Source organism: Macrosteles quadrilineatus, unplaced genomic scaffold (genome assembly GCF_028750875.1).
Source record: "Macrosteles quadrilineatus isolate MER2022 unplaced genomic scaffold, UCM_ALF_1.0 Scaffold_1__1_contigs__length_201487025, whole genome shotgun sequence".
Taxonomy (NCBI): Eukaryota; Metazoa; Arthropoda; class Insecta; order Hemiptera; family Cicadellidae; genus Macrosteles; species Macrosteles quadrilineatus.
Genome location: NW_026542594.1, coordinates 47,290,701 through 47,317,599, shown reverse-complemented (window position 1 = coordinate 47,317,599; position 26,899 = coordinate 47,290,701). Strand labels below are relative to the sequence as shown.

General features: G+C 35.3%; 1 protein-coding gene across 1 annotated transcript in view; it reads right to left on the bottom strand.

Annotated features, from left to right (window-relative positions):
• LOC128982926 (putative phospholipase B-like 1) overlaps window positions 1–26,899 on the bottom strand; it is an 81,421-nt gene that overhangs the window by 41,425 nt on the left and 13,097 nt on the right. Inside the window, exons 3-4 of the mRNA XM_054401999.1 lie at window positions 10,513–10,607; window positions 7,197–7,349 (exon numbers count right to left, since the gene is read on the bottom strand). Of these exons, the coding sequence (XP_054257974.1) occupies window positions 7,197–7,349; window positions 10,513–10,607 (248 nt within the window). The remainder of the gene's footprint in view (window positions 1–7,196; window positions 7,350–10,512; window positions 10,608–26,899) is intronic.

Genomic DNA, 26,899 nt, shown 5'->3' with positions numbered 1-26,899 from the left:
AACATTTCCTATTTGCATTTTAGTGTGTTTTAAAAATGTATCGGACCGTATTGGACCCACTTAGTACAATGAGTTGTTAGCTATTCTTTATACAGTAGGTAACTGCTTCCAAGAAGTAAAAGATTGTACATGAAAAAGAAATATTTCTTAGGAAAATTGCAGAAATAAGACTGATAAGCATCTAATAAAATACAGTTATTAGGTACTTGCACATTTAAAAAAATATTTAGTAATTTTAATATTGTGGTAGGGTCTACCGGTATTTTTTTTTCATAGCTGGATTTTAGCATTGAGTATAAACCTAACTAGAGAGTCCACTCAATGGGGCAAAGCATTACCCGTGCAGCACCAGGCTGTGCAGCGTCGGCGGCCCGAACTACGCGACCTTCGGTAATGCAGTACATCAAGTTGCTAGTGCGCTCTACCGGTAACCATGCAAGACGCAACAATGACGCAACTCATACCGCTGCTGCGGTCTCGCTGTCGGCTTTGCTAATAATTCAAGCGTGCTCCTTGCGAAACCAATATGGTTTAAAAACTTACTTCTATGATGGTAAACATTTTATTCTAAACCACTCGTATAGAGTAATTTATTTTATAATGCTTAAGATGTTTACACTTTACATGAATGTACCTATGTTGTAAGATTGGACATTACTTATTTACGCCTCTGAGAAAGTCTGTAAGCATGCTATTGCTGTAAAATTCCATAATAAACCTTTTTTTTTAATAACATTTCCCTTTGAGTTAGTGAATAGGGATAGTTAATATTTCTATTTGATTGATAAATGTTATGAAATTATATATTTCCGCCATGTTTCAAAGTTCAAATAAAGCTTTCCCACTTTTCATGTGTCATTTCAAATTCGAATATCTGTATTCTGCTTAGAAACAAATTCAGATAGTTACAATATCCTAACTTTACTCTTTTACTATAATCGACGACAATGTATAAATTTACTGAAAATATTTATTGTCAATGTCATTTAAAATAGAGTCAACAAACGTAGGCATAATAAAAAATACCCCTCAATAATAACTAACCAACAGTGTATTTAATGCATGACGTAAATTTGCCTTTATACTGTTCGTTCATACACATGTATGTATTTTTAAACTACTTATTTAAAATGTGTATGGACCAATGAAATTTTTCCAACATGTACTTTTTGTTACCGTGCTACTTTTTGAAACACACTTAATACAGGGAGCGGCAGAAATATCTGACGGTTTTCAAGCGAGTACAGTCCGGCAGCCGAGTGGAGGGGGGTGGTGGGGAGCGGCTCATTCTCAAGGCCAAGTGTGACCATTTTAGTCGCCATGGAGCAGTGGACCAGTATACATCGCGCGTTTGCCGTTGAGGCGTTTTTTAAAAATGGCGATTCTGTTGTTGGTACGCAACGTAAGTTTCGGAGGCATTTTAATGTGGCTCGTGGGGAACCTATCCCATCCCGAAACACCATCAAATTGTGGGTGTATACCTTTAGATCCACAGGATCAACTGCAAAACGTAGGCCTACAGGCCGTCCAAGGCCAGTGAGGACGCCTGAGAACGTGGAGCGAGTGCGACAAGCTGTGCTAACGAGCCCGCATCGCCCGGAGCGTAGACAAGCTGCTGCTTTTGGCATGTCTGATCGCTGTCGGGTGAAAGTGAAGGCCTGAGTGCAATATTCGTCGAATATAGCGATCAGACATGCCAAGAGCAGAAGCTTGTCTACGCTCCGGGCGATGCGGGCTCGTTAGCACAGCTTGTCGCACTCGCTCCACGTTCTCAGGCGTCCTCACTGGCCTTGGACGGCCTGTAGGCCTACTTTTTGCAGTTGATCCTGTGATCTAAAGGTATCCACCCACAATTTGATGGTGTTTCGGGATGGGATAGGTTCCCCACGAGCCACATTAAAATGCCTCCGAAACTTACGTTGCGTACCAACAACAGAATCGCCATTTTTAAAAAACGCCTCAACGGCAAACGCGCGATGTATACTGGTCCACTGCTCCATGGCGACTAAAATGGTCACACTTGGCCTTGAGAATGAGCCGCTCCCCACCACCCCCCTCCACTCGGCTGCCGGACAGTACTCGCTTGAAAACCGTCAGATATTTCTGCCGCTCCCTGTACTTAATCTACACTCTCTCCTAAACGTCACAGGTCGCAGGCAGTGTGGCACTACTTGACAACTTAACACACCCTCTTGGATCGTTTTTGTGTCATAAAATGGTTTTTCTGCCTATGGGTGCGCCTTTTATAACCCTAAGCCCTCCCTCCGAACTAGTCAACTAGTCAGTATTTTGAGAAGAAAACTTTCAAAAAATGAAGCATATAGTAGGGGTCAAGTCATCCTTGATGTCTTCAATCAAAAAGGACATTATGAAGAAACATAGAGAATGGCTAAAACTAGAGTCTACTTGCAGGGAGCATCGTGACTTCGTAGTCAACTTCCTTGTGCGTTTGAAAATTATAAAAACTGTGCTGTTGACGTCCCGTAGCTTAAGAATGGCCCGCTACGGAAAATCTACTACAAAATCAGTACCACATCAACGTAAACTAAAAAATTTGCAACACTTGTAAACTTTGTTCAAGAGCTTCTTGTCATACACGCATATCTCAAAACTACTTAACCATAGATCAATGAATGAAGGCCAATAATTATTTTGTATTATTTATTACTCGAGTATCTTTTGCACATTGGTGCATCTTTTAAACTAATTTAAATTCACGACATTCGTTTATGTAACTGGCTGGGTAGCTGAGTGGTTATAGTGCTCGCCTATTAATCAAAAGGTCGCCGGTTCGATCCTGAGAAAAGTCAGTAGCTTTTTGATGGTTCGAAACTGGACCCAGCTGTTCCTGATCATTGGGCTTTAAATAAATGATCCTGACTAATGAAACCGCTGATCTTAGTCAGTAACAAAGCTACACAGGTCATCACACACCATTCAACACTCATCCTTCACTCATATTTGGGTTAAAATACGCACCCAGGTGGCGTCCCCATCTCAACGATTGATTATTATTGATTGATTATTATTATTATTTAATCATTCAGCTGGTTTCATTATTTATTTAATATCACGATTATTCTATGGTGTAAATTATAGTATTTTTCCCATGAAATATGTTTAGCAAGCTGTTTCGTTGTAAACTCTAGTATTTTAACATTACATACGTTTCGTAAGCAGGTTCGTTGCGTTTTAATATCGTGGTTATTGTATAGTGTAACTGGTTTTATAAAGTTCATGAAAAACGTTTAGTGAGTCTTTTTGTGGATTGTTTAATATCGTGATTATCCTATTGTGTAAATTTTAGTATTTTGTGCATAACATGCGCTTAGTTAGCTGTTTGTATTTTTTTTGTTTTTTTTTGTTACTGTTTCCCTAGTAAACTGTAAGTTGTTGTATATATACATGTTTCGTTATTAGCCTTTTCTTTGAGATTCGGTATCACGGTTATTCTATTGTGTAAATTGTAGTATGTTTTACAAGAAATACGTTTAGTTAGCAATTTCGTTGTTTTGCTATATTTTTTCTTTTACTGTATGACTTGTAAATTCTTTGTAGAATTATTGTAGTTTTTGGTCCATGACGTACGTTTAGTAAGCGGTTTTGTTTATTTTTTTGGTATGTCGTTTACTGTATAAGTTACCTTGTAAACTGTATTTTTTGTACAATACGTATTCCTTTGGTTACCCGTTGTTCTTTAAATAGTATTTAGATTATTCAGGAGTGTATTCTTTTTTCCAATGGCATACGTAGAGTATCCGGTTTGATTTATATTGCCTTTTTTTACATTACTATTTCCATATGATTAGTCAGCTGTTCGTTTTTGTGCATTACCCATTCCATATGTTTAGTCTGCTGTTCCGTTGTTTTTTTTTAAAGCGATTATTCTAGGCCTAGGGTGTAAACTGTATTATTTTGTTCATGTAATACTTTGAGTTAGATATTTGATTTGTTCATTGCGTTTTGCTAGGTTAAAAACGTCGTATTTGTTGATGTATTTGTTTGTTTAGCCGTAGTTTCCTTCTTCCTTGTTTTATTACCTTTTAATACCAAATTATTAATAGTAAGTAATTATTTGATGTAATAGGAAAATTGTTTTTACAAGATTTGTTCGTATTTTTCTTTTCGTCATTATTCTATTATGCCTTTAAAGTACAGGGTTATTCTAAATGATGGACCCATTTTTAATGCTTTATAATTTTAATACTATTAAACTTACCGCTATAAAATACACATCAAACGAAAAAGCAACTCAAAGAGTTTATGCTTTCCAAAGACACATCATTTAACAAAATCGATCCAGCAGAACTGTAGATTTAATTGTACAAAGTTAAAAAGTAATCTCCAACTTTTTTTACCACTAGAAATTTTGAGGTTACTTGACGTTTTTGCAAATAACTTTTAAATGGTGAGGAAATCGACCAAAGTGGAAGGTAATATTCCGAAAGAGAATAAAATTTCCTACAATCTACTATTGAGCATTTTTTGAAAATACTCAAGAAAAGTACCAAAAATTGCCTCAAAATGAAAAAAAAAAATTGAAAATCCCCGTCTTCAATGTAGACAATAAACATAGCAAACATTAAATTACACTTTTTTTTATTTTAAGCCAAATTTAGGCTACATTTATTGAGTATTTTCAAAATATGCATAATAGTAGATTGTAGGAAATTTTATTCTCTTTCGGAATATTACCTTCCACTTTTGGTCGATTTCCTCACCATTTAAAAGCTATTTGCAAAAACGTCAAGTAACCTCCAAATTTCTAGTGGTAAAAAAAGTTGTAAAAAAAGTAAAAAAGTATCTTTGGAAGGCATAAACTCTTTGAGTTGCTTTTTCGTTTGATGTGTATTTTATAGCGGTAAGTTTAATAGTATAAAAATTATAAAGCATTAAAAATGGGTCCATCATTTAGAATAACCCTGTATTTATAGTAAAATTCTTATACAGTAGCAATATGTATTTTTCAATTCATAACTTTGTATTGAGCCTCGATTTTGTTTGATTTATAATGTATTTATTTGTTGGTTTGATTAGCAAGTTCATTATATCAAGCCAATTTTACAAAGATTTTTAAAGATAAGGCTCTGTAAATCCTTTACAATTAAAACCTTTGTAGTTTTACACTCGTACTGTCAACCATATGAAGTAATGGTATAAAGATTTTTAAAAATTAAAGTGTCTGTCGATACCCTTGTACTTGTACTCTTGTAGCTACAACCAGTTTACATGAAGTAAATGGTATAAAGATAAAAAAATTAAACTGCCTGTACATACTCTTTTACTTGTACTCTTGTAGGCCTAGTGTAAAGCCGAATATAACTATGCATATTTTTGAAACGTTCTTCTCTCGTAGAATTAAGTGAAAGTAGCACGTGTTATGTCACCGAGGAATAGCCTCGTATGTAGCCTACAGTGGTTTGGGAATCAGGGGTGTACGACTTAACCGATGGTACCAGACAAATAATAAGGCGTAAAAATAAACACTGAAATAATTTTATAACACTTACCATTAAAATTCTGGTAAATATTTTCAGTTAAAACTTAAAGTAATAAAGAAATTTAGGATTTCTGTTATAGAATTTTGTTAAATAAGCAGTGCATATGCATTATCGTACGTGTTCTTAGTTTTAAGTTTTTATGTAGAGAATATGTAAACACACAACAGAAATAAAACAAACAAATATCAATATAATAAACTATCGGTTAAACGATAAAAATGGTTTGCTATAAAGTTGATCAGTATTGTACATAAAAAGAAAGGCAAAATTTTTTTTTACAAATCTTTGTAATTTGATGTGAGTTTAAAATCATGATAAAATTGGGATTCCTGTATAGCCTACAATTTATTGTAGCATTACAATAATGACAAATAACTTTTTAATTGCGTAATGTATGGATAAAATTATGTTATATTTGTTAGAGGCAGTTGTTGCCCGTTCATGTTCATTGCATTCGCTTTGTAGAGACAGCTCGACCGGTGAGGGAGAGGCCGGTTGCTGTGGGAAGTGACGGTGAGTAGGGGGGAGGAGACTGACGCGCGAGCGTGGTGCAGACTACCTTAACACAGCGTGTCTCAACGCAGACTGAGCTCAGCCGGGCTCAGCGGCGTACTGCATTACCATTGACTACCACGACCCAAGCGTCAGCGGCCCGAACTACGTCGTCAAAAGCGGGTACCGACTAACAGTGTAGCGGTGGGCTCTCTAGTTAGGTTTATACTCAATGATTTTAGTTACTATTTTTTGGACAAAATTACAAGTCAGCACATAAAGTCTATGATAAAGACTTTAAGTAAGTTTACTTGGTACATATAAGTTTATTTTGGTGCACAACCTTATTTAAATGTACTTTTTATGGTAACATGTTGAAATAAAGTATTTTTTTTTACCAAAAATAATTTATTTCAATGGTTTACATATCACTTAACCCCTTTTTCCACTACAAAAATTTTTTTTTTAAGTGGATAAAGGAGGTAAGTACTATTCTATAGTCTATAAAAGTTAAAATTTTAATAGTAAGGAACATTTCAATTTTTATTAAGTATTGCGCAAAAAATTTTACTTCTCTGCCCTTCTTAATAACGTTTTAAGAATGAAAAAAAAAATTAAAAAGTTATAACCTGCAAACTTTAGGTCTATTTATCTCAAAAGTAACAAAATGTTACTTGTCCCCTTCATCCACTCACCCCTTCAGTTATCATTTAGTAAACTGGTTTATGCCGTAAATAAATTAACTGAATATCATTATTACAGTACAAATGTATTGCAAGAAAAAACTCAAAATAAGAGCTGTAAACAATAAAACTACACTCTAAAACTTGTTGATGCTATGCAAATGTCTTACTACTTCTCTAAAGTGATAAAACTTTTTGATATGAAAAACTCTTCATAGAATAGAGTAGATAGTTTTATTATAACTTTCAGGTTACACCTTACTTGATATAAACAAAAATGTCTTTAATGCGTCTCAGAAGAAGTCCTATATTAGAATAAAATACCAGTGTTATATTTAGCAACCTTTTGCGTACCCTATTAGCCTCTGTACCCTAATTTTCTCAAGTCAGCCACCAGAATAATTTTGTTTTATATCAAGATGTAAAACAAAGTAAATTTTAATTTAACTAATGGGCTGAGCTCACTCATTAGTGACACTAAGCAAACCATTAAACACAGCTTTTGAGTTGCAGTACTTACGTTGTCCAAGTGTTGTGTCCTACTAGTAAATCTTGGTTGTGTGAAACAAGTTTGACGATGGCAGAACATCGTGTGTCTCCCCGCACCTTGGAGCTGACATCTCCCTCTAGAGCATCCGCGACATCGTCCAAGTCTGGCTGAAGATTCATCACTCTAAAGCACAAATTATCGGTAAAGACAACACTCCTGGGGCCCATTTCATAATAAAGTACAAACTAATATTATTAGTAAATCAGCTGATCGCCCAATGCAAATCTAATGGAAATTACAAGTTACAAGTTGTAACTTGTAACTTGTAGTTTATTATGAAATGGGCCCCAGGCTGCAATCAACACATTTAGAGAGTGAAACATCAACCCCGCTTGTCAAAACCCAAGGAATTCCTCAATGCAGCTGTGTCATAATCTTGTTCTATTACTCTATTCTAAATAGTCAGCTGTTGGTAAATATTAAATAGTAAACACTTCCTTTTTTTTTTTTAAAAAACATTACATTACAAACATCTATGTTGTTAAAATAAAGTGATATAATTTACAATGTGCGTGTATTTCAATAGTACGGTCACAACAAGCTGCCTTATGCCTCTTTTGTCCATTTTGTACACAGCAAACCTTCCTAGCAATGTGCAACATTGTTCAGTTCATTTGTATACCAATGAATCACAGCTGCACTTGTTCTATGAGCAATCCCAGATGAGAGCTTTATTCAATCTCATAAATTATGACCTAGAAAACATCCTTTGGTGGTGAGAGGCAAACGGGTTGAAACTCAATATTGACAAGTGTATTGTAATGCATACGGCGCCACGAGACTTGGTGCAGTCCCTCAGCAAGAGAAAAGTTGTTGTGTTCAACGAGGAAAGTTTAATCTTGTGTGACAGGTCAAAGATTCTTGGTGTTGTGCTTAATGGCAACCTCACCTTTTCTGATTAATGCTTTGCAGCCTGTTTTAGGAAGGCTGAGGGGGCTGTACATATTCGCTGCAAGAATCTGCAAAGATGCTCAATATGATGCAGTCACTAGAGTTCTGTCAGTGATTACCGTACCCTCTGTCTCCCTGCTTATTGAAACAGCATCTTTGGAGAAGACATGCACCAAATCCAAAAACTGCTACTCAGCAATTTGTTTAATTTTTGGACTCAAACGATTTGAACATGTCACTCTATTCAGAGCAGTAGCAAGGATGGCAATACAGTAGACTCCCTCTAGTTCGGCTTCGGTTGGATCGGCCGCCGGATGGTCCGGCCTGGTCTAAGGGGGACAAGTCACATCGTCACGGGGGAATTGCCTTCGACAGGATTTAACTTGAATGTTTAGTTTCCGGCCAGAGAAGTAAACAATTCATGTCAGTTTAGTTGACGGGTGCTTCTATGGGTGAATTGTTGCATATTACCTATGTAAAACTATGTTACATAACCTCAAAAATACCAAGAACATTTTATAAATAGTTTCTATTCGGTCTAATAAGTTGAAATGCAGTGTATAATTAAATATTTCGGACCATTTTTTTATGCGGTAGGTTCTCCCATTATTATTTTTGAAACACCACAGTTTATTTGACAAAAATAAATTAAAGCAAAACAAAGAAATAGCCATCGTTAGCTTCAAGGTCAAGCTATCCGCTTGCACTGACAATCATCTGTTCTTTACACAACTGATGTCTGCTGTGCACTTGTTTGCTATCTCACAAACAGTTTGTGATTGGGTGATTAGTAACCATTTTTTTCTGTTCTTTACGTGATTTATTGTTGTACGTTCAGTGTTGTGTAATTTTTGTTTTGCTTGAGTAAGCGTGATTTTAACGTTACAGTTTTTATTACTGAACCAAGGTTATTGACTTAACATATCACGATTGCGCAATACTATGATTTGTATTTTGATGATGAAAATGCACTACATCCGGTTAGTCCGGCCGTTTTGTAGTTCGGCCAGTGGTCCGGTCCCGAGGTGGCCGAACTAGAGGGAGTCTACTGTAGTAGATATTTTTTGCAGGATCATGGAAAAGATTCTTACCCTACAAAAAAGAGCAATATCAGATGCCTAGCAGGACTACACTACCAAGAAAGCAGCTGGGAATCTTTTAAAAACTAAAAATCCTCACAGCCAGGGACATATTTACGAATAGGCGGACTAGGCACCCGCCTAGGGCAGCAAATTTTAGGGGCGGCAAAATTTTGGGGGTTGAAAAATTAAAAAATGAGGTTTTAATCTAAAAAAAGAAACGTTAAACAAATAATTCTGGGAACGGTAAAACAGCCATTTGAAATATTTTAATTAAGTATACAACTATTTCAGAACACATTAAAGTCAAACAAAAGTAAATAGTTTATTGTACGGCTGTGCTGAGTTTTCCGCACTGCCCTATTAATTAGTCTACGCACACGCGTGCCACGGGAGCGTAGTGGCGGAACGAAGTAAACACTTCCCCCTGTTTACACTTCATACGCCACTATGCAGCGGCAGCGCTAGCTTAAAGGTTGAAAAGTTGAAAGAAGGAAAGTGTGAACAAAATACTTACTACTGTACCAACTTAACTCATTTAAATTATTGTATATTATTCTTTTAAGTAAAAGTACACATTTTTTTCTTTTCGATTCATGCAGGTTTCTTTATAAAACAGTTCTATAAGTAAACATATTTGTTTCATTTCAAAGTCAATAGCATGTCTCTCAAGTGGATCTGACTAAAAGCGTTATAAGAGCCCTTGTATACAGACGATGTTGTGTGCCATTTCACGCCGCAAAACGTGATTATAATGACTGATTGGATAAAAAACGTTGCATTAAGTGTATCCAAGTCAGAATCACCTTTTACATAAAAACGGCACAAAAAAAGTCCGTTAAAAGGGCTCAAAAAGTTATTAAATTTGTTGATGCAGCATGCAATATTGCCGATTATTTTTCTACAAAATCACCTGACAGGACATGTATTGGGGTGATATTAGTGAGGTTGGGGAGTGCCCTGAAAAGTATTGGGGGGGGGGGCGGTAAACTTCGTCACCGGCTTCACTTTTCAAGAGTGAGGCTTGATTTTTTTAGGGTAAGCTTCTTGTTCTTTGGCCCAAAGCTGCATAACAACCTCCTATCTGGCCACAAAAAATATGCCCTGTCATCTTCTAGAATGAAAATCAAAGAATTATACCCAGATGGTTAATTGTTATTTGGATTGTCTTGTCACTGCAGCCCAACAAATTCTGCCTACTGGCCTTAAATTCTAAACATAAACCTTCAAAAGGTCCAAGCTGTCTATTACCTAACTGATTCCAAAAATTTAATTTTTACATTTATCTGTTACAGTACCTGCAAATTTGTACTTACATAAAGTCCAGCAATGTAAGATTTTTCTTTGGATCTATTAGCACCTCTTGGTATCCTGTGTAGAGTCCTGTAATGTGGTTGAAAAAAATATCCACCTAATAACAAGTTTCATACACATCAATATGTAATTTATAGAGATAACTAGCAGTTACCCGGCGTGCGTTGCTGCGCTAACAACTATTATTTTAAACTAGGTGAAACCCGTCGAAATCGACGGTTGCTTTCAAGGCTTACGTTAATTCATCTAACTGCGATAAATTGGGTGAAATATACATATTTTTAACATTTAGCATTGTTTAAAGAGTAATAGGTGTAAAAACAATAATGATTTAATTGAGTTAGTTGCCAAGTTTGGTTGATCATTCAATGATTCAATGAATAAAATATTCTCCATACCGTACGTCATCGGAGTTATTATTAGTATGTTATATGGTATCTCTTCCTTTGGAAGAACCTTTAAATAGTATTAAAATCGTATTGGTGGATCTTTTGTAGCTAAACACTTCCGTGATTTCACCAGTGTAGTATGATTTTATTTCAAACTAAAATATTTTTTGGGAAGACATATTCTAACTTCAAAGGGGAGGTAGGCCTATATCTGTTACAGTGTAATTTTGATTTTCCCTTCGTCACGTAGCGTCAGTTCATATCGTACTTCTGTCTAGCATAGTTTTGAGAAATTTATTGTGGAGTTACTGTTAAACCTGGAATTCTTTGTAATGGGGATGTCAGTTAGTAGTCTCAGCCTTATCAATAACATAAAGTTGTCAATATAACCACTCTACGGAATGTTAGGTGTAGTTGAATACTTGAAGTGAAGTTGGATTTTATTCTTGAACTGTTAGGGGCCTCCTAGTTCATATGGTCTTGCGGCTTCGTTGGCAACAAATAATGCAAATGACATAGCAATGGGAGTTTTCCAAAAAGCAAAAATGCTGTAAATTGGATGTTACGTATACATTGACGTTTACATATTGTTAATCAACGTATCTTATAAAGGATTATGTGATCTAGTTTAAAGGGAATATGACCTTTCTGTCATGACAGGAGCTGCATAGTATTTTCTCTTTGTAGCATATATTACAGCCAAAATGTCGTGTTATTTTCATTAATGTTAACATAGATAAAAGGAGTAGACATACTCTCTTATCTATACTCCTTTCAACTTCAAGTTCATGTTGAATAAAATCACACTACCAAAACTCAATGTTTCATTGTTCATTGTTTGTTAAACAATTGCATGGAGACAAAGCAGTGAAATATTAAATTAAATTATTTGTTACCTCAGTCTAATCTTTATAAAGCATGTTTTTTTGCATGTAAAATTAGTTGAATTATTATCCATTATTTAATTGAGATGCAAGGGCTGCTAGTAAGGTCCATTAGTTATTTAATTTATTACACCAAAATACTATTATTTTAATTTAATCTATTCCACAAGAATTTTATTGATTTATTTCCAAAAGACATTTATGTATTTAAATGTATTGAGGTAAAACAAGGAATTATAGTAAACATTTCGTGTATTAACTCTTATTATATCTCATTCTAGTAATTTTAAATAGTTTGATTTGTATGGTTTGAATAAGAATTGCATCATTTAATTTCATTTATGTAAATATTTAATTTATAAGTTATTAGGATAGGCACGGGCAGGTGGGCCTATGCGGGACGATGATTGGCAACACAGATGAAAATACACCTTTTGAATACGATTCTTGCTTGGAGCTGGATAATGTTTTTGAAAGCGAAAGATTTTTCAATGAAACCCCAATAAATAGTAGTCTTAAAATATTTCACACAAACATAAGAAGTTTCTAAAAAAATGTTGACGATTTATCAGTGTATTTACAGTCTTTGAATGCTAATCTAGATATCATCGTCTTATCAGAGTGTTGGTTGAGCGGGGGGAGGTGGGTCACTTGGACGGGTTTGACTGTACAATGACAGATACACAAAACAACAAAAATGACGGAGTCATTGTTTTCATCAACAAACGTCTGTCTGCTACAGTAACTCAAGTTAACATCAACAGAGTTTTTGGTATTTCTTTGGAATTCAGTCTTTTTAATAAAATATTCAATCTGTTAGCTGTTTACAGGACGTTTGATAGTGAAATTGATCATTTTATAAATGGTTTGGAATGCTATTATAATCGCATAAGTAAAGATACTAACTGTATCTTTTTGGGTGATATAAACATCGACTTACACAAAACTGATGCAATAACGGATCTTTACTTAAACACTTTACTAGTTGCTGGACTAGTCCAGTGCATCGACAAGCCGACCAGAGTGACACACAACACATCTACTTGTATTGACCACATTTTTGTCCGTTTTCATGATATGAGACGAGTCAAATATGCTGTCATACAATCTCACATCACTGATCATTACAGCACTGCTCTTACAATCACTAACACCATTCAGACGCCTACAGGAACTGGAACTGACACTCTACCACAGAACCAATTTCGCACCTACATTGATCACGCTTCACTAACTGAACATATTACAAAAACTGACTGGAGTCCAATCATGAGTAATCACGAGGTTAATCAGTGCACAGCATGTTTTTGTTCGACATTGAGTAACTGTATCGAAGCCTCAACAAAAACAATTAAAAATCACTCAACAAGATTTAAAAAAATAAAGCCTTGGATTACCGTAGACCTCATTAAATTAATTCGAAAACGAGACAAGTTAAGTAAAAAGATCAAAACCCAACCTTTTAATATATTACTTCTAGATAGATTCAGGGCCCTGAGCCTATCTTTAAATCAAAACATCAAACTCGCAAAGAAAAATTATTATAGGGGTAAAATTTCAGAATCTAACAGGGATCCAAAATTATTTTGGGGCATAGTTAGTGAAATATCGGGCAGGAATTGCTCTAAGGACCATTTTCCATTTGAAAAAGTTTTACCTGGTTCTTCGAATAATGCGAACATGAAGACTAAAATAGCTAACGATTTTAATAAGTTCTTTACATCAGTAGGTTCTAAATTGGCCAACTCAATCAATTCAGCTGGGGCTCCAGTCGTAAACGACGCTGACTTCTCACTCGACACGAATTTCACATTCAACACGGTCACACACGCTGACATAGAACGTTACGTCCAGGGTCTGCGCGGAGGGTCTGCACCTGGCCATGATGGTATCTCGGCCTTTGTTCTTAAAGAAAACATCCACTCTCTATGTGCTCCTCTTCTGCACATTGTCAATCTTAGCCTGACATCTGGTATATTCCCAAACGAGCTGAAATTGGCCAAGATCATTCCATTGCACAAATCCAATGATTTCACAGACATGAATAACTATCGTCCGATTTCTTTGTTAAGAGTAATCGCTAAGCTATTAGAGAAAATATCTAAAGACCAACTTGTTTTTTACCTCCACCAGTGCAATATATTAAGTGAAAATCAGTATGGTTTCAGGAGTGACAAAAACATATCTGATGCTTTATTCGATATTAATAAATGCATTAACGAGGCAATTTATGGCAACAAACGAAGTATGTTAATATTTTTAGACTTGAAAAAAGCTTTTGACTCAGTGGACAGAAGTCGATTGTTGCGTAAACTTGAGCTTGTAGGGGTGCGCGGCACCTCGCTCGCTTGGTTCAGCAGCTACCTCTCTGATAGGCTACAAACTGTCGCACTTGGTGAAGTGTCAAGCGATGTTTTGCCAGTGGAGTATGGTGTGGTCCAGGGTTCGACCCTTGGTCCTGTTTTGTTCCTCCTTTATATGAATAATATTTCTAAAATTCAAACAGAAGGAAAATTAACATTATTTGCTGATGATACTCTAATATTTGTAACCGGATCATCCTGGGAGGAGGTTAAAAACAAGGCAGAATCAGACCCCTGTTTGCTAAAAAAATGGCTTGACCAAAATGTATTGTCTCTTAATATATCTAAAACCAAATTCATGCCAATTTCATTACGCAAGATAACCGAATACAAACTTGAAAACCTATCTATTCATGTCTGTGGAAATCATTCCAATAACTCTTGTTTTTGTAGCAAAATTGAAAAAGTTGATTCATACAAATATCTTGGTATTGTTTTTGATTCAAAGATGAAATGTTCGGAACATGTTGAATATCTAAAAAATAAATTACGTAAATATATTTATGCATTTAGGCAACTTAGTGATATACTCGAAGAGCAAGAAATTAAAATAGCATACTATGCATATGTTCAATCATTGGTATCTTTTGGAATTATTGCTTTTGGTGGTGCTTACAAAACTATCTTGCAACCTGTTTTTGTTGTACAGAAAACAATACTGAAAGTTGCTTTTAAAAAACACTTTAGATATTCAACTGACGACCTTTTTGTAGAAACGGGAGTTTTGACAGTCAGACAGTTATTAATAAATTTATTTTAGTTCACATGTACAAAAACTTTGATAATATTTTTATAAAAATTACTCATCCCCACAATACGCGCTTTTCTCGAAATGTTGGTATAAATGTTCCACAAACTTTAAAATCATTTTCACATACGAATTGCTTTCACTTAACCCAAATCATTTATCGTAACATGTGTAACAGATATCAAAATGTCAACATTTTAAATTCACCCTCTCTCTCTCTATTTAAGAGGCATGTAGTAGCGTGGCTTGTAGGATTGAGTGCAGAGGACACCGAGGCCGTTATCGCGTTGGGCGGACCTGACCGTTGACCCTACACAATCACTGATACACCACCTTCACTGACTGACCAACACACCACACTCCACCTCTCCTCTTCAATCTTCACCAGATTTTTATACATTTTCTCAGTTTTGTACAAAGAGTTTTTTATCGTCAATTTAATTCACAGAAGAAAACTAAACATTCAGTTTCAAGGAAGAAAATTTTTTAAAATTTAGAATTATACGAATTATTTTTTGTTTTCCTATACATTTTTTTACCTCCCATCTAAATTAACCTTTTTTGCAACTCGAGTCTACGCACAGGCCCTGCCTATGTAGACTTTTTCCTTTGTTATAGAAGGTATTTTTTTGCACATTTTTCGTTTTATTTCTACAGAATATAATTTTTCTTTTGTTATCTAGTTAGTAATGTTTGCTGTATTATATTTAAGTAAAAACAATACAACGTAATTATATGTATATAATTTATGGGAAATAAAATATTATTTCATTTCATTTCATTTCATTTCATTTCATTTCATTTCATTTCATTCATTTCATTTATAAGCCTCCAAATTACTAAATACACTATACTCCTATAGTTGCCTATACTCCTTTTATCTATGATGTTACCAACCCAGTGCGCCAAAGTCCGTAATATAGGCAGGTGCAAATAATTTGTCAAGGTGGGTACCATTTTAGGCAAGGTTTCTATGTTTGGATTTTATTAGACACGATAAGAGCAGATATTTCTACACAAATATTTTATATGTGTAGAATAATATGATAAAATGTAGGCAAAAGTGGTGAAAAAGGCAGACACCACAATACAATACATAGATACAATAGATATAAGATAGGTAGTTCAATAAGAAATAATTTAAGAATTGCTGTGATAAAGGTATTTTTCACTGATTTCGTAATGGAACGTTATATTGCAAAACATGACATGATAAAGAAGAAAATAAATTTTAAAATCAGAAAATAACATTGCAAATGCAAATACTTATTTGGTAGAATTCAGTAACTCCCAATAAATGTGTGTTGTTTTAAATACAATTTAAAAATGAACAGCTGTTTCATTAAAAAATATTATTCGCATGGCCAAAGTAAACAACTCTGTGGAGGGATAGTTAAAGTCTTCTGGGGCAGAGTCCTAAGGGATTTTGCTTAGTATTTCTTTTGACAACTCATCTACAGACCAAGACCTTTCTTTGGACACCTCTACCAAGTTTCTACGCCCACCCGTTCTCTCAAATTAGTGGAGACAAAGTTTCCAATTAAATATTTAGATTCCCCCATGTTAATCTTATGGGAGAAACTCCAACTTTGATGGCCTGTGGGGCAAAGCCCGAGGAATTTTATTACATGAATTGGAGAAAGGGGGCGTCTACACAAAAAATACTTTATTTTGACACGTCGTTTGTAAAAATCCGTCCATTATTAACGGAGGAGTAGTGTTTTGTATAAATCGCCTTCACGTATTATATATGAGGATAGTAATTTGTTCTTAACGACTGAATAATAAAAATGTATACCAAAAACAAAAATAGAATATTTATTTTACTTAATTGCCAGTGGATAAACAATGTTTTTTTGTTTTTTTTCATTAGGTGTATAAATATGTAAGTTTTTAGGCGTATACCTACAACCACGTGAGCATGCAACATACAGCTGTGCATGTGAAAAGTATGCATTTTCTAAATTTAAACCGGCGATAGTCAGGGATTGGCCTTGTGCCTTATAATGGTGATTGCGAAAGCTGGGTGTCATTTTTAGCAAATTTCCCTATAGGGAAGTAGCTATTACCACAGACAATGGAAACCCAGACGTATCACTGCGCGATGCGTAGGGCCCCGTCACATCCTGCCTCTAGCGGAGAATCAAGGAAACACGCAGTCTCGCGCTCGCCTCGCCAGTCGCCGGCATGGTCGGCGGTCGCTGGCTTGCAATTAATTGCAGCACTAGCAGTTGAACTCAACGCCAAATTCTCGTCTATCATTCCTCCTCCACAACTCGCGTGGTTCACCGATACCGTACTCCCTACGACTACCCGTGCATCCATCTGCCTGCGGACAGCATTTATTTTTCGTTGTGTGATTATTTTAATCACATTTGTGACGAAGTTTAGCAATAAATTAAACATGGTGTTCAAAAAAGGTGGGGGAAATATTTTACCTAGTGATTCCTTGGGTAAAAATAAAGAGAAAATCAAAAATTTTTTTCCAAAATTGCTTTGTTACCCAAATATCCGCCATTTTGTATTTTTGACATACACTTTTTTATATTTTAATGTTTTTTACCGATTTTTATGAAACTTGGTATGCATGTTAAGGTAGAAAAGACCCGTGTTAGAAAAAAAGTTCATCTAGAGTCAACCTACAATTTCAAAATGATGGCCATTAAAACATTTAAGCTTAAATTACTCAAAACTAACTGGTTTTTTTTTAAATATTCCAAGTACAATTTTAGTTATCTACCATTTTGATTAGTATTATTTTAATTATCCTTTAGCATTTTTAATTATCTATAAACGATACCAAGTTCAAAAAGATCAAGTAAAAAATAGCTGAAATATTATAATTTTTAGTTGTAAAAGGGGCAAACCTGACTATCTTCTGCATATATTCTACCCCATTTCAGCAATTAAAGTTTTAGCAATAAATTTTATTCAGTCTGTAGTACTGTAATAGAGAGGAGCGAAGCGAAGCCCGTTGGGATCGGCTTCAATACAAACTTCCATAGACAGAAATCAAAAACACAAATCACTCAAAATGGCTTAACTTATTTTAGCCAAACTTTCCAAGATGCTTTGTTTCCACAAATAGGAATTCGGAAGATTTAAGACCAAACAATTTAAATTTTTGATGATCTGTATAAATAAAATTACAGTTTTGTCTGTACATTGCGTAGAATCATGCAGTGTTTGGTTAATTTTACGTTTCATAGCCTAAGAAAGCCGAAACGAGTCTTCTCAATTTCTGTCTGTCTGTCTGTTTGTCTGTCATTGTGTCATTCTGTATGGACTCCAAAATGTTAGTTTTTACTACGAAAAAGATAAAACATTAAGTGAAATATTTTTTTAACAAGCCATCATGCATTTTTAAAGCTTTACGTTGTTAACGTATCAATTTTTTGTGGCCTTTGTATTTATTTACTTATTTATATATTTGCCAACGGAATCACACGAATTTTACAGTTGGATTACAAGCTGTGAATTGCTCAATATGACTAAATAGCCTATAAATAAAACGAATATCAAAAGTAACAATAGTAAGAATACAGTACATGCAAATACTTGGACAAAGAAAGAACTAAGAGTAACGAGAAGTAAATACACAAGTTGGTTGAATAACAATAATAATGAAAATATGTATACAATAAATGTCACATTGACCAATCTAGGAAATAATCTATATCTATACTATTATATAAAAATCTAATGGTGTCTGTCCGTATGTGTATTACTAATAGGTGCAAAAACTACTGCACCAACTGGGCTTAAATTTTACAAAAATATAGCTATCATACCAAGAACTATTATAGGACCATTTACATTTCGATACTGACCGTAGGCTTTGCCCCTTTGGCTTTAAAAGTTTTGAGGTGAACATTTTAAAAGTAAATATTGATTGGTCTCCATGGCTGCGATGATAACTCTAACAATGTTTGTTTACATTTGCTTTGCCATTTAAATGTAAACAAAAAGAACTGCTAAACTGTATAATTCACAATTTCAGACAGCTGATTCAAAGAAATTAAATATAATATTTTCCATAACTAATGAGGTAGGCAATATTTTAATCTAACCTTTTATCATGGATTATTTATTCTAAAACTATGTCAATCATTATAGAAAAAAACATTCTATAACCGTTGCTGTATCAACTCTGGCTCTGCTTTGGATTTTTTAAAGCGTCTAAGTTATGAAAATAATGTTATTGATAAGTTTTTATGGAAACAGTATGAAAATTACAATGTATAGATGTTTTGTGTGAATTTAGAGGCTACTTTAAACAAATTCTAACTGCTTAACATGTGTTTGATTAACTTAACATAACTTTCACATCACATTGTTTTTATATGTACAATATTTAGGTACGGTACATTAAGTTATTGTGTTTTCCTAACCCATGCTTAAATTAAACTAAAGAATATCATCAATAACTAAATTGTACGTTGATTTTTGTTTTCTAAAATATGTCGTATATGTGTAACTATATTTAATTATCAAATGGTAGTACAAATACTCTTATTTTATCTTAACATAGCTTTCAGTTAACATTTACTTTATTTGACACATTTATTATTTGTGTTTTGCCACACCACTGATTAAATTAAACCAAGGAAAATATCATAAAACTAAGCAGTACCATTGACTATAGGATACATAAGTTGATACAGTTGTTGTATTAATAGTCAAAGGCAGTACACAGTGTTCTTTTGTTTCTAAAATCAATGAAATATCTGTTAGTATGTTTACTTAATGGTAAGTGTGAAAATGTAAAGGCAATATGGTCTATGGAAGAAGGTCTTAAAAGAACTGTTTTGTATATTAAGTTGTTTGTTGATATTTTTGTATACTGTAGTAGAATCAGAGATGCAATGCAAAATATACTGTATATGCTATTACATTTTTTAGTTCTTGATACTTTGATAACCATATTAGATTTGTCTCCTGTCTTTAATGCGTCTAAAAAAATTGCGGAACCTATGTTAACAATTAAATTGACAAACAGAATATTTCTATCATTTCGGTTTTATAAATGTACAGATTTGTTTTTATATTTTTGAAATTGGTGCTTTTTCACATACATTAAATCGCATTTTGAAATACCTGTCATTTTGGCTAGGGGTGAGATATCCACCAAGGGTTTGCGTCATTATGTTTCTTTTGATAAATCCTTCAAAATGAGGGGTCACTCAATAGGGGTTGCTATTTGAAAACAATAAGTCACCCTTACCCCCACCTACCCTGTTAGGGGGGTTCACAATATTTTTGATGTAAAAAAACGGAACCTTTGTTAACATTCAATGCCACAAACATAATATTTTAATCTATTTCGGTTCAAAAAATACAGATCTATTTCAAGACTTTATTTACACACTTTATATGAATATGAACGGTTGGTGATTTTTGACTCTAGGGACCTCAAAACGAAAAATAAATTGGTCCCAGGTCCAGGTGTTACGATAAGTACTACGGTAATAGCTTATTCTATGTATGGGAAATTCGCTAAAACACAGCAATTTTGAAACAGGATCATATTTTTTTAATGATTACGGTATTTTTCCTTAAATACATTATGATGTATTAAAACTGTATACCAAGTTTCATAAAGATATCTTAAATAGTTTTCGAGAAATATCTCATTAAAAGCGCGTTCATTTAAATTTAAATAGAATCCCACGGCGCCACTCGAGGAGGAAACGCTTCGCGTCTTCCGCTACAGTGGCGCGGCAATACAGCCGCATCATGAAACAGCGCCTAGCGCAGATCCAGCTGACCGTCTGCATTAAAGTATTATATTGTCTGTGCTATTACCGTAGGTCTCATGGTAAGACCTAGGCCCGGGACCGATTTACTTTTTCATTTTGATGTCCCCAGAGGCCAAAAACACCGTTCAAATCTCCGTTCGTTCAAATTTTTATATATGTATATATATATCTATATATAATGGGTACTTTGTTAACTATGTTTTTGATTTTTATTATATTAGTAGCCCTAAACATGTAAGAAAATAATATATATATATATATATGAAAAATAGAAAAATAGGGCTACTATATATAAATAAAGATTAAACATTAATAAATTTAGTACCCAAGTAAAATTATTTATTAAAATATTTACTGACTTTAGTTTCGGCTCTAAGGCCATTTTCAAAGTCAGTAAATATTTTAATAAATAATTTTACTTGGGTACTAAGTTTATTAATGTTTAATCTTTTAATTTGTTCATTAATGTTTATATATATATATATGTGTATGTGTCCGTCCGGACGATAACTTGAGTAATTTTTGTCCGATTTTGATAAGATTTGGTTTGAAGGTGTAAGGTGGGATAAACTTGAATGAGTTCGCGAACCAGCATGATCGGACCATGGGAATGGGGTTTAACGGGGGGTTTTATGGGGTAAAAATGGGTTTTTCTCATTTTTTACCCTTAAAACACAAAATTTATAAATTTTTCTCCAGACCTTTTTAAAGAGCTTAATAAAAGGCTATGCTATTGATATTTTAATAAAAAACACACCTTATTATTTTTCCTGTGGCAAAACATGGAAAATAATACCAACTTGTTTAATTGAACCAATGGTTCACCCATTCTAGAAACCCACCAAACCTTAATCTAAGATAAACCCCATTCCTCACCTTCCATAGCAGGCTAGTGTATATAAAAAATGTTTAATATGTGTGTGTACATATGTGTAAATATAGAACAGTGTAAATATAGTGGATTATTCATAATAAGTGAACACATTCATACATATGCAACAGTAAAAACAATTTTTAGTCTCTTCATCTGTGTTGGCAACCCTGACAAGGTGTAATAGATTCAAATTGCAACTGCCATTGCCATTTCTCCAATCTCCAGTGGTTGAAAAAGTGGTCAGTGACCACGAAAATTTCTACTTTTAATTTTGTGATGTTTTATGTGTCTCTATGGACTTATTTAAAGGTAAGCCTGCTTTCCTGTCAATTTCCTTAATAATTCCTGGCAAATGCCCTATCTTTTTATAAAATGTGAAAGTTTGTGTGTTTGTTTGTTTGTTTGTTTGTTTGAAGTTCAATCACGCTTTAACTACTGGACGAATTGGGCTGAAATTTGGGATGATGATAGCTCACATTTCCGATTAACATATAAGCATATTCTTATCTCAAAAATCGTTTCGGGCTCCGCCCCAGTGGCTCCGGTGTTTCCCATGTTAACATGAGTACTCATATTTAAATGGAATTAAAGAATTTAGTCAGCTGTTGCAACTAAAAAGGTTGGTTCTATGGTATGCAAAAGCATTAAAAGTTATAAGATTCACCAACAGGGTGCAGCATTTATATTATTTTTTTAATTTATGAAAACAGCTAATTTGAATTAAGCAGCAACAAAAACTGTGATACGCAATGAGAACCGCCTGGTTACAGTTTTGTTCATGTTTTTGGTACTTACGTATTAAACGGAGGCCACATTTTGTCAGCGCGCTGCGGCGGTTATGTTAGGTTGGGTTATCGTAAATATTATGTGTGTAGGACTTTCCTCGCTTCGTTATGAATCGAACGATACCAGACGAGTTATACTTTCTATTATGATAACCCAACCTAACATAACCGCCGCAGCGCGCTGACAAAATGTGGCCTCCGTTTAATACGTAAGTACCATGTTTTTAATTTCACAAATAATTTGTGATGTTTTATGAATCTTTAACAATTTATTTTTTTCTATTGTTTAGGTGCAGTGGTATAAAGTTATGGCTATGGTAGATGTGTAATACTATAGCATACTCTAAATTTAAAGAAGCAAATTTTATCATACTGTGTCCTCCCCCATTGCAAACGCAAAGGTTGAGTAACTGTACTAAGCATTTTATACTTATATGCCAATCCCGTACGAAGGACGGGTACTCTGCTAGTTTATCTATATATATACTGGGTGGCCCATAAGTCAGTTGACAAATTTGCATTTAATGAAATGATACACAACAAAATGGAATACATGTCTATTATTAATTCATAACTCAAAAACAACATTTACTGCATTATAAGTTTATTTAATTTATGTCCAATCTTACTTCAAAAGGTGTTAAAAGTGGTGTCCACGCTCTTCTATGCATGCTTTGCATCTCTTCAACACCGTTTTACAAATTAAGCCAGAAATGTTCCTTGATTGTAGGTTTTCGAATTCCAATTCGATTCGCTCCTTTAAATGTTCAACATAACTAATCTTGACTGAGTAAACTTCATTTTTGAGAATTCCCCATACTGAAAAGTCTATTGGTTTCCACCATATGGCCATGTTTCCACCATGTTTGCAAAACAAATACACGCTGTTCTGTTGTTAACTTTCTATTCATTGTTTATCGAATAACAATGAACACACTATCATGAATAACTATCAAACATAACCTCAAACTAAACAACAACAACTACTAAACACAACTCCCAACAGCTGTGGTATTACAGCTGTGTATGGTACCAACTGCTAAAATTTAAAAAAAATTGCAAGCGTCAACTGACTTATGGGCCACCCATATATATAATAAAATAATAATATAATATGGTGTTGATATAATAATAATATAATAAGCTGAATCGTTGACTGAAGGGTGTTGGAACTTAAACACTAATTTATTAAAAATGTCAACCAATCTGAAAGTGTCCGTAACTAAGCACGGGTATTCCGCTAGTATAATATAAATATATATATACCACTGACTCATTCACTCACTCATCACGAAATCTCAGAAGACCTACTGAAACTTGGCAGGCATCTTCCTTTTAGCGAATTTAGGAAAGTAGCTATTACCGTAGGTGGCATGGTAAGACCTAGGCCCGGGACCGATTTACTTTTTCATTTTGATATCCCCAGAGGCCAAAACACCATTCGTTCAAATTTATATATTCGCATGGCTCAATCACGTTCCGGTTGAAGTTCGTTCGCTACGCTCACTCACCTTTAGGTTGGAGCTCGTTCGCTGCGCTCACTTGTTTTCAGGTTAGCTCGTTCGCTACGCTAACTCGCCTCCAGGTTGATGTTCGTTCGCTACGCTCACTCACCTTTTGGTTGCAAATTAGCTGTTGTCATAAATTTTAAAAAGTCATCCCTTTTAGCGAATTTCCCATATAGGGAATAAGCTATTACTGTAGTACTCATGGTAAGACCTGGACGCGGGGCCGATTTTTTTTTCGTTTTGAGGTCCCTAGAGGCCAAAAACACCATCCATTCAAATTCATATATATATATATTTATATATTTATATGTTTATATATTTATATATTTATATATTTATATATATATATATATATGTGTGTGTGTGTCCGTTAGCACGATAACTCGAGCAAAGATGATCCGATTTTGATGAAATTTGGTACAAATGTGCAAACCTACGTTTATTCGAACGAGTTCGCGATCCAGCTTGATCGGACCATTGGAACGGGGGTTTCCGGGGGGTTTTATGGGGTAAAAATAGGTGTTGGGGGCGTAATGGGTGAAAATGAAAATAATTAATAACTCGAAGGACCAGAACTAATTAATAGTTCAAGAGAAAAATAATTAAATTAGAGAAAATGGCAAATCTGCAATTTGAAGGGCACTGAGGTCCCGAGATGGAATAAAATGTCTTGTGAGGGGCAAATGAGATTAGTTTTAGAGTCTAATTAAAACACACACAAAACTTTAAGGTTGTACCTTGAGTCCAATTATCCAAAGGTGGAGAGTATGGCAGCGGCGTCGTCTATGGTGGAGCGATGGCGGATGGCGGAGTCCTTAGACCGAGTGCTTCTGTTTTGTAGAATTTTGGAGAACGCAACGCACCCAAGTTCATAATCACAAAGAGCTCACTAATACGCGGAAGTCGCGGTGAAAACGTACGGAAAGTCTAGAAGTAATACACGGACGCGCACACACTGTCTTGAGGTTTGAAGAGTCTGAAAGCACTAGATCACAATTTAAGTAATTTAATCACAAACAAAAGGGGGAAATTAAAATGTATATATAGTTAAATGTACTATAGAGGAGAGAGAGGCCAGATATAATTAATCTATAGCCTAAAAATACGTTTAAGAGAGGTAAAATGGGCAATTAATGTCCCGAGATACGAGAAACGGAATACACCGTGAGTTATGGACGCCGACCGTGGACAGACAGACGCCGATCGCCGGCTTCACACTTTGAAAAATGCAATTGCGGTTTAGAGGGGTCTAGGAATTCGATGGCCAATAGGAAATGCGATTGAAGCAAACACGGCGTCAGGTGATTCATGGGTATGTAGTACAGGAAAATAGGCCTTACTGTGGCGGGAAATTCGAGCAGGCTTAGCAATCTCATTTGAATATTGAAAGCGGGAGTCTATTTACAATAAATTGTTACTGAGACTAAATAATATTACAATAAATGTGGTGATTTATATACACATTAGCATGATTAATTAACCAGGGACTTAATTAACATAATGATTAATTTCTAAATACTCTAAAAATATGAATACCGAACATTCCGGCCCCCTTGAAGCTATTACAGCTTCAACAGACAATTAATTAAAAAACACAAGAGCAAACGTAAACCACACTTAAATCTAATATGTACATAGAGTAGGTTTCTTGGACTTAGTCTTCATTGCATGGCAGAGGGAAGACCTTGTGAACAGGCCGTGTGAAAGTCCCAGAAGCTGTCTTCACTGTGACGACTCGAACTGTTCCATCAGCGCCAGGGTGAGTGGAGACGATGCGTCCAAGAGGCCAGGTGAGTGGAGGTGAATTGGAGTGAATGAGCACCAAGTCTCCGGTCTTCAAATTCTCATGAGGGGTGGTCCACTTGGATCGCTGCTGGAGGGAGTGGAGATATTCAAGCTGCCAACGCCTCCAGATACGCTGGTGAAAAGCCTGGACAAGCTGCCACTGACGAAGACGATTGAAGGGCACTTCAGACAGGTGAGGTTCCGGCAGGGCAACTAATGGAGCTCCGATGAGGAAATGTCCAGGGGTCAGCACAGAAATTTCGGAAGGGTCTGAACTAAGAGCTGTAAGAGGGCGCGAGTTTAGCATTGCCTCTACTTGAATGGACAAAGTTTGAAATTGGGTTAAAGTTAAAATGGTTTCACCAATTACCCGTTTCAGATGGTATTTTGCACTTTTAACGGCACTTTCCCATAAGCCACCTTGATGAGGTGCAGAGGGGGGGTTGAAATGGAAGTTAATTCCTTTGGGGGTGGTGAAATGAACAATTTTGTCCTGCGAATCAGGTGTAAGGATGGTTTCACGGATTACCTTGCGTAATTCCGAGTTTGCACCAACAAAGTTGGTTCCGCAGTCAGAATACAGATCGGAACAGAGTCCGCGTCTCGACACAAAACGTGTGAGAGCGGCAATGAAGCCTGAGGTGGTAAGATCGGTGACTACCTCTATATGAATAGCTTTGGTAGCCATGCAGATAAAAATACACAAATAGACCTTAATCTGTCTAAGAGCTTTGAGACTGCAAACGCGAACACTAAATGGTCCGGCGTAATCTACGCCTGTAGATGAGAATGGACGAGTAGGATTGACCCGATGAGCAGGTAAATCACCCATTAGAGGGATTTTGTTTCGTGGTTTATTTTTAAAGCACACAAGACACTTAAATATGCGCGAGCGGATAACGCTCCTGGCCGATAGAATCCACACTTTTCGGGCGAGTAGTGATTGAGTTAGTTGCGGACCTGAGTGCAAGTGTACCTGGTGGTAAAAGTCTATAAGCAAATTCACTACAGTATGAGACTTGGGTAGAACAATAGGGTGACGTATGTCATGAGCAAGCGAACAATGTGACAATCGGCCACCGACGCGTATGAGACCATTAGGGTCGAGGAAGGGGGTGAGTTTCTGTAATTGTGCAGAACATATTGAGCCTTTGTTCAATAATTTAATATCCGCACTGAAATGGAGTTTTTGCACTACTTTAAAAATTGTCACTTCCGCTAGATTTAATTCACTGAGTTTTAAGTGTCCAGAGAGTTTGTTTTTAGACCTGGAATAGTTTATGAATCGTAGTAC